Source organism: Mus pahari, chromosome 1 (genome assembly GCF_900095145.1).
Source record: "Mus pahari chromosome 1, PAHARI_EIJ_v1.1, whole genome shotgun sequence".
NCBI classification, from domain to species: Eukaryota; Metazoa; Chordata; class Mammalia; order Rodentia; family Muridae; genus Mus; species Mus pahari.
The window spans coordinates 18,098,000-18,106,726 of NC_034590.1; the positions used below are offsets into that span (position 1 = coordinate 18,098,000).

Below are 8,727 nucleotides of genomic sequence, written 5' to 3' on the forward strand. Positions count from 1 at the left end.
AAAAAAAAAAGAGAGAGACACCATGATCACGGCAGCTCTTATACAAGCAAACATGTCATTGGAGCTGGCTTACAGTGTGAGAGGTTTAGTGCACTACCATCATGGTGGGAAGCATGGCAGTGTGCGGGCAGACGTGGTGCTGGAAAGGGAGCCAAGAGTTCTACATCTGCATGCACAGGCAGCAGGGAGAGACAGTGAGCCACTAGGTCTGGCTTGAGCTCCTGAAACCCCAGAGCGCACGTGTACACACACACACACCTATATACCAGCCATACACGAGAGTAACAGGAAGGTAGAAGGGCGTATGCTGGGTAGAATAAGATCTAACTTTTGAGAAGAAGAGCATCAGGGCAAATGGTAACATGGCTTCAATCCAATGAAGTGTTTTAATGTCATTTTAGCCCCCTCCCCTCCTCAAAAGTATATATAGAGAGAGTTCCCTAGAGTGTTTGACACACAGCACCTTCAAATGGTGGTAAGTAAAGAGTGTGAGGGTCAGGGGGGGTGAAGAGATGGCTCAGCAGTTAAGAACTTTGGCTACTGGGGTTGGAGAGATGGCTCAGAGGTTAAGAGCACTGATTACTCTCAAGGAGGTTCTGAATCCAATTCTCAGCAACCACGTGGTGGCTCATAACCACTATAATGAGATCTGGCGCCCTCTTCTGGCCTGCAGGCATAATAAGTAAATCTTTGGGGGAAAAAAACCAAACCAAACTAATGGCTTTTCCAGAGGACCCAGGGTTCAATCCCCAGCACCCATATGGCAACTCACACATGTCTATAACTCCAGTTCAGGGATCTGACACCCTCACACAGACATGCATGCAGGCAAAACACCCATCAATGCTTATTAAAAAAAAAAAAAAAGACACACAGGCACAGGGAAGGAGACAGCTAAGCTCTGAGATGCAGGCTATTGTCCCGGCCATTCTTCAGGCTGAAACCAGAGGACTGCCAGTTCAAAGCCCACCTGGGCTACAAAATGAATTCAAAATCTCCTAGACTGGAGAGATGGCTCTGTGGTTAAGAACACTGATTGCTCTTCCGAAGGTCCTGAGTTCAATTCCCAGCAACCACATGGTGGCTCACAGCCATCTGTAACAAGATCTGGCGCCCTCTTCTGGAGTGTCTGAAGACGGCTACAGTGTACTTACATATAATAAATAATTAAAAAAAAAAAATCATCCTAGGCAACTTAGCAAGACTTTGTCTCTAGATAAAAATGAGGAGAAAATGGTCTGGAGAAGGATCTAGACACTAGGGCACTCCTCTAGTCAGGTAGTCACTGAATGTCTTTTCTATCACCTTCCACGTTATTATTTGAAGACTGGTTGGCCATTAAATCCAGGGATCATCCTGTCCGGGTCTCCGTGACCAGACTTTTTAAAGACATGATCTCACCAGACTGGCCTACACAGAGAAACTCTTTCTCGAAAAAAAATTAAAAACAACAAAACAAAACGACAAGATCCCACTATGTAACCCTGACTGGCCTGGAAATTTATGGGCAAACCAGGCTGGCCTCAAACCCACAGGTTGGCTTGCCTCTGCTTCCAGAGTATTGGGATTAAAGGCGTGTGACACTACACATGGTCTCATAACTTACTTAGGGCGGTGGGGGCCGGGGCAGAGGCAGGAGGATCTCAGTAAGTCCCCAAAAGAAAGCTGGGAAGGGAAAGGCCACCTTTAGCTGGGAGACCTCTTGGTGCAGGTCTCCATCCGGCCGGCAGAGGGCACGCAGGATCCCTTTCCCCCCGAAAGTGACTAGCTATCAATGCCCTTTACTAACACCCTACCCCTTAAGAAGGGACTATTTTTTACCTAGTGTCATTAGACACCGGTGGCTGGAAGGTCATCTTCTGTCTGTCCTTCTGCTCCTGACAGTGACCCTGCGCATCTCCCAGGCCGACTCTAGACCCTTCCAGGCAAGTCCCGCCTCCTTTGGCGCCATTCTTGGCGTCAGCGCAGTCTTTATTAATCTCAAAACACCTACAGAAAGTCTACATTCAAATTCCAGGACTCTTAGTGGCCAGGGATCCGGCGCACACAGGCAACAGTTTACAGTTGCAAAAGAGGCTCCAAGAACTCGACAAGCACCAGGGCCGCCGCGGAGCTCCTTAGGAGTGGAAATTAGAGACACAAAGGAATAAATACATGACGCCAGACACACAAAACGATGTTCGTTCATCGAAAGGTACTAGGAGAGAAAGAAAGCCAGCAACAAATTCAGATGTGGTGGTACACATCTGTCATCCCAGCACTCGGGAGGCAGAAGCAAGAGTATTGCAATATTGATCCAGTCTGAGATACATACCCAAACCCAGTGTCTGGAAAAAACTAAAATAATAAAAGGCAGAGAGATACAGAGGCTCCCAACAGAGAGCCAGATGTGGACGTCAACTGGTTAAGGGGATACATCCCGTCCGCGGCCACCTCACCCCTGCCCCAAGGAGGATGGACTAGAGACAGAAAGACTGGAAATGGAAGAGGGAAACTGATGCTGCAGATAGACTCGGTGGCTCATGACTGTCACCCCAGCAATCCGAAGGATGAGGCGGAGGATCGCCCCAAGTTCGCGGTCAGCTTAAATGACAGGCTGAGGAGACTGTCTAAATAACAAACAAACAAATAAATATCCATGATTCCATACGCCCGCAATCCCAGCATTTGGGAGGTGGAGGCAGGAGGGTCATAAATTCAAGGTCAGTTCAGCTACTTAAGACCTCGGGTCATGAAACCAAAGGCCAAACAAATAAAATTAGATGACTACAAGGGTAAGCTCAAGAGATCCACGGAAAAGCGCCGGATGGCAGTGTTCCCACAGGTGTGGGAACGGCAGAGGGCGCCCCGCGCCCCGCGGGGGTAACACCGCCCCCCCCCTCCCGCGCTCTGGCCGGACTTTCCATGCTATTTTTACGCGCCGACACCGGACACCCGGCTGGGGTGGCTGCGGCGTCGGGGCCACACGTCCGTTCACCGGTCGCCCGGGCTGTGCGCGCCATGGAGCCACGGTGCCCGCCGCCCTGCGGCTGCTGCGAGCGGCTGGTGCTCAACGTGGCCGGGTTGCGCTTCGAGACCCGCGCGCGCACGCTCGGCCGCTTCCCGGACACTCTGCTGGGGGACCCGGTGCGCCGCAGCCGCTTCTACGACGGCGCGCGCCGCGAGTATTTCTTCGACCGACACCGGCCCAGCTTCGATGCGGTGCTCTACTACTACCAGTCGGGCGGGCGGCTGAGACGGCCGGCGCACGTGCCCCTCGACGTCTTCCTGGAGGAGGTGTCCTTCTACGGGCTGGGCCCGGCGGCATTGGCGCGGCTGCGGGAGGACGAGGGCTGCGCGGTGCCGCCGGAGCGGCCGCTGCCCCGCCGCGCCTTTGCGCGTCAGCTCTGGCTGCTCTTCGAATTTCCCGAGAGCTCGCAGGCTGCGCGCGTGCTCGCCGTGGTCTCCGTGCTCGTCATCCTGGTCTCCATCGTGGTCTTTTGCCTCGAGACACTGCCAGACTTCCGCGACGACCGCGATGACCCGGGGCTCGCGCCGGTAGCCGCTGCAACTGGCCCGGTGAGGGGCGGGGATTTGGGGAGGGCCGGGGCGGGGCCTGGGAAGACCTGGCCAGTCAGAAGGTGTGGCAAGGGGCAGAAGGATGGAAGCCCTAAAAAACAAAAACAAAAACAAAAACAAAACAAAAAACAAAGATGTAAGCTGGGTATGATCCTTCATACGTGAATCCTAGCAAGGAGACAGGACGATTGCCACGGGTTGAAGGCCAGTGTGGGTTATTGTATGAGAGAGTCAGCCTGGAAACAGACAGTGACTGAGGATTTCCCTCAGAGGTAGACAACCTGCCCAGAGTTCCCCAGACCGGTGCTGGGCTCAGTGGTAGGCCATCTGCATTGAATCACAAAGTGACTTGGGGGTTATGTGGTAGAACTCCACCCCACCACTCTACAGTGAGAGACCTGGATAGATGGCTAAGCGATAAAGACACTGCTCTCCCAGTGGACCTAGGTTCAATTCCCAGCACCCACACGATGGCTCACAACCATCTGTATCTAACACCAGTTCCAGGGGATCCGATGCCCTCTTCTGAACACTAAGGCACACACACGTGCACAGATATATATGCAGGCAAACCATCCATCCACATAAAATAAATAATTTTAAGAAAGAAGATGAATCCCCCAGTGAAGGGCTTGGGATGTGGATCAATAGAGAGCAACTTGCCAAGCATATGCAAAACCCTGGAGTCCGTCCCTAGCTGTGCGAAATGACCGTGTGAGGCCAAAGACACGGACAGACTGCAGTGTCCGTGCATCTGGCAGAGAAATAGGAAAGACGGGAGGTCAGGCAGGGCTGACCGCCAGGAAACTGAAACATGGTAGGCTGAGGTTTAGGACTGAGAGCAGGAATTTGCACGGAGTCAGGCCAGGGCGTGGCGCTGAGGACCCCACAGCAAACGTTTAACCATTCGGAACCATTGTCTGCTATCTGGGCTGGGCTGAAGGCAACCGGAGGAAAGAGTCCGCAGGAGGAAGGCAGAGCAGGAGCAGGGCCCCGCCCTTGGAGATTCAACACAGGGCAGGCAGGGAAAGATACTGGAAAGAAAGGGATTCTCCCAGACCGGCCATGAGATCACAAGTTCCCTGCCAGCGAAATAGCAGGACTGTGTTTGGTTACATCTTCTTTTAAGTATACACATGTGAAAAGACTATGTAGCCCAGGGTGGCCCAGAACTTCCTATGTAGCCCAGGGTGGCCCAGAACTTCCTATGTAGCCCAGGGTGGCCCAGAACTTCCTATGTAGCCCAGGGTGGCCCAGAACTTCCTATGTAGACAGCTATATAGACCAAGATTGGACTTAAACTCACAGAGATCCAGCTGTTTCTGCCTTCTGAGTGCTGGGGTTTGAACAACAATTGACTGTGTTTTAATCTTTGATGTGCAATCTTGGATGGTACAATCCAAGGCATTAGGCAAACACTCTACCCCTGATCCAAGCCTGCAGACCCTCACTGGGTGGTGCTAGACAAGAGCACTACCACTGAACCAAACTACTATACCTCCGTGGGGGAGTCTTATTAGGAACGGCTATCCCTGAGTCACACCCTGAGCCCCCCCCAGGGCTCCACCATTGAGCCATACCCTGAGCCCCTCACAGAGAGAGGGGTTCTAGGCCGGACCTGTGCCAATGAACTCCATCCCTTACTTTCTTTTCACTTTGTATTTGAGATGATCTCATTCGTTGTCAACCTGTCCTGCCTCAGGCTCCTGAGGGTGGAATGACAGGCTTGTGTCACTAGGTCCAGGAGACGCCACCTTTCCTGCCCATAGGTCTGAAGAACAGACATTCGGCTATCCAAAGGCAGTTGCTGGGGTCTTCAGTTGGGTAGCGCAGTGAGGTCACCCCTCAGGAACACTGAAACTGCGATTTTCATATTGAAACAGTGACTTGAGGTTTTGGCCTGGCTCCCTGACCCCTTTCTGTCCCTTCTGCAGCTCCTCGCCCGGCTGAATGGCTCCAGTCCCATGCCAGGAGCTCCTCCCCGACAGCCGTTCAACGATCCATTCTTTGTGGTGGAGACCCTGTGTATCTGCTGGTTCTCCTTTGAGCTGCTGGTACGTCTGGTGGCCTGCCCAAGCAAAGCCGTATTTTTCAAGAATGTGATGAACCTTATTGACTTCGTGGCCATCCTGCCTTACTTCGTGGCCCTGGGCACGGAGTTAGCCCGGCAGCGGGGTGTGGGCCAGCCGGCTATGTCCCTGGCCATCCTAAGGGTCATCCGATTGGTGCGCGTTTTCCGCATCTTCAAGCTATCCAGGCATTCGAAGGGTCTACAGATCTTGGGTCAGACACTGCGGGCTTCCATGCGTGAGCTAGGCCTCCTCATCTTCTTCCTCTTCATTGGCGTGGTCCTTTTCTCCAGCGCAGTCTACTTTGCTGAAGTGGACCGGGTGGACACCCATTTCACCAGCATCCCGGAGTCCTTTTGGTGGGCAGTGGTCACCATGACCACGGTTGGCTATGGGGACATGGCACCCGTCACTGTGGGTGGCAAGATCGTGGGCTCTCTGTGTGCCATTGCGGGCGTGCTCACCATCTCTCTGCCTGTGCCTGTCATTGTCTCTAACTTTAGCTACTTTTACCACCGGGAGACAGAGGGCGAAGAGGCAGGGATGTACAGCCATGTGGACACACAGCCCTGCGGTACCCTGGAGGGCAAGGCTAATGGGGGGCTGGTGGACTCTGAGGTGCCTGAACTCCTCCCACCACTCTGGCCCCCTGCAGGGAAACACATGGTGACGGAGGTGTGAGGGACAACTGGGGTCTCCAGGGAGCAGTGGGGTGGGAGGGATGAGGGAAGGCAGGGTCGGGTGCTGGGTTAAGGACTACGGTGGTAACGAAAGGGTACAGAATCTGAATCTGAAGGCATGTCACATGGTAGCTCTTAGGGGAACCTTATGTGACATGAATTGCCAGGATTTGGGTTGTGTCCAGGGCTTCCCCCATTGGTTTCGAGATGTGGTAGAGCTGTGCGAATCTCCAGGGGCTCTATGGGTAGCGCTGTAAGAGACTTGGTCATAGACTGTGAGTTTCCTAGGTATGTGTGGGGTCCCACTGGGGGCAAGTGTGGTCTCGGTCAAGTGTATGATAGGTACCTATGGAGCTTTGGATCCTCTAGGGCCAAGTTGGCTCCTGTAGGTCTCTGGAGCACTGTTTAGAGTGAGCTTGTGGCTACATGGTCACACACAGAGGTTATGTGGAGATACATAGCAGATTGTGTAGGTTCGTGTTTCTTCTAGGAATCAAGTTATTTTAGATTCTGTGAGCTCTGAAGTCGTGCAGACAGAATGCGATCACTCTGAGTCCTGATGGAAAGGGGGTTAGGGTGTAAAAGACAGACAGAGGCAGAGACTCAGAGAAAGGGACAGCCACCCCCAAGGCACAATTTTCCTGTGTTGTACAGGGTTATAGGGCTGGAACCATTTTAGGGCCATACAAAGCTGAGATGTGTGACGACATGAGTCTCCAAAGAGCTGAGTCTGATGACTTCTTTGGTCTCATGGGACCATGCTGACTTGTGTCACTGTGAGTCCTGTGGAACTGTTGGTTGAATTTGACTGTATGTGAGGGCCATTCTAAACAGTAGATCAGGTCACAGCACAGATAAAACTAACTACAAGGGAGCAAGCATGGGCACTTGGATGTGTGTGACCCGTTGAACAAGCTTGCTCAGGGATGTGCACTGTAGAGCTGGTAGTGTCTGTGTCTCTCTCTGGGTCCCCCTGCCCTAAGCACCTAGAAAGACTATGGGAACTGGTAGCCTGCCTGTCTTGCTCACGTGGGACCCATTTCTATGTTGTCCCATGCCGTACGTAGTACAGAGATTCAGGGGCTAGAGTCACAAGGAAAGAAAACCCTGTAGGGCAAGAGTAGGTACTCGGAAAAGGTGTGGCAGGGGACAGCGATCTTGAAGAGAGAAGGATGGAGAGAAGGAACAGAAGGAGGAGAGGGGAAAGAGGGAAGGAGGGAGAGACAGAGTGGGGAAAGAGGAAGAGATGTGGGGGAAGGGGGACCTGGAGCCCAAGGGTCATCCTCTCTGTTCTCTGAGTCATAACAGACTCTAAGCCATGGCGTCAGCATCCCTGACAGCCAAGGAAGGTCACCACACTCCTGGAGATGCTCTCTGTTTCCTAGGACAGAAACCCAAGGCTGTGGTTTCCCTCAAGGTTACCCAGCACGTCATAGGACCGAGGCTGGTGCCAGGTGGCCTGCCTGTGACACCCCCACAACTTCTGGTGTGCAGGTATTGCCTGAGGCCACTGGTCCTGTGTCTTTTGTTTTTATCCCTTAAAATGGGGTCCCTCTATGTAGTGTTGGTTGTCCTGGAACTCACTATGTAGACCAGCCTGGCCTTGAATTCACAGAGCTCCTCCTGTCTCTGCCGCCCAAGTGCTGGGATTAAAGCTGTTGGGGGGGTCACCACATCTGGCAAGACTGCCTCATCTAGAGGAAGGTGATATTGGAGGGAACGGCATCACCCTAACTAAGCTCCAGGTAAACATCTTTGGAGTCTTCTGGGCCTGAGAGACATTTTGGGGAGCAGGAGAGGTTACAATCACTAACAAGAGTTCAAGGTGTTTGACTGGCATTAACTTATTAAAGCCTGATCATTGGTGCCTAGTGTTGAGTTATTTTTCATAACGGTATCACCTGCTTTAGTCATATGAACTCTTGCTTAAGACCTGAGGGTGAAGCATCTTAGAGGGGCTGCCAGGAGGATTTGGCTCCTCTGAGACACCCAAGCCATAAGCCATCAGGAAAGGGACAGTGACAAGAGTGTGACAGCGACAAACATGGCAGAATCTCAGGGTGGGCATTTCACCCAAACATACTCATTGGCACAGAAATGGAGATGGATCTGCACAGGGACCAAAGACACGGATGGACTCTATCACAGAATACAGGGAAGGGGTGCTGGGGGCAGAGTGGGGAAGCATGACCTGGAGAGAAGACAGATGCCTGGCGGGAAGGAAAAGCAGAGCAGGGAGAGGCGGGGTGGGGGGAGGGAGACAGACAGGAAGAGAGACAGAGATGGAGAAGGAGAAGCAGGGCGAGAGATCAAGACAAGAGACAGAATTTCCCTCTATAGACGTCTCCCTTGATACCCTTGACCGGGCCGTGTCGTGTCAGGAAAGAATGAAAGGTCAGAGAGGTGACCCAAATGGACAC

General features: G+C 52.8%; 1 protein-coding gene across 1 annotated transcript; it reads left to right on the forward strand.

Annotated features, from left to right (window-relative positions):
• Nucleotides 1–2,500: 2,500 nt before the first annotated feature.
• On the forward strand, nt 2,501–8,120 carry Kcna7 (potassium voltage-gated channel subfamily A member 7). The gene is made up of 2 exons (XM_021211275.2): nt 2,501–3,558; nt 5,493–8,120. Exons 1-2 carry the CDS (start codon nt 2,905–2,907, stop codon nt 6,306–6,308), a joined length of 1,470 nt encoding a protein of 489 aa, XP_021066934.1. The 5' UTR covers nt 2,501–2,904; the 3' UTR covers nt 6,309–8,120.
• Nucleotides 8,121–8,727: the final 607 nt, after the last annotated feature.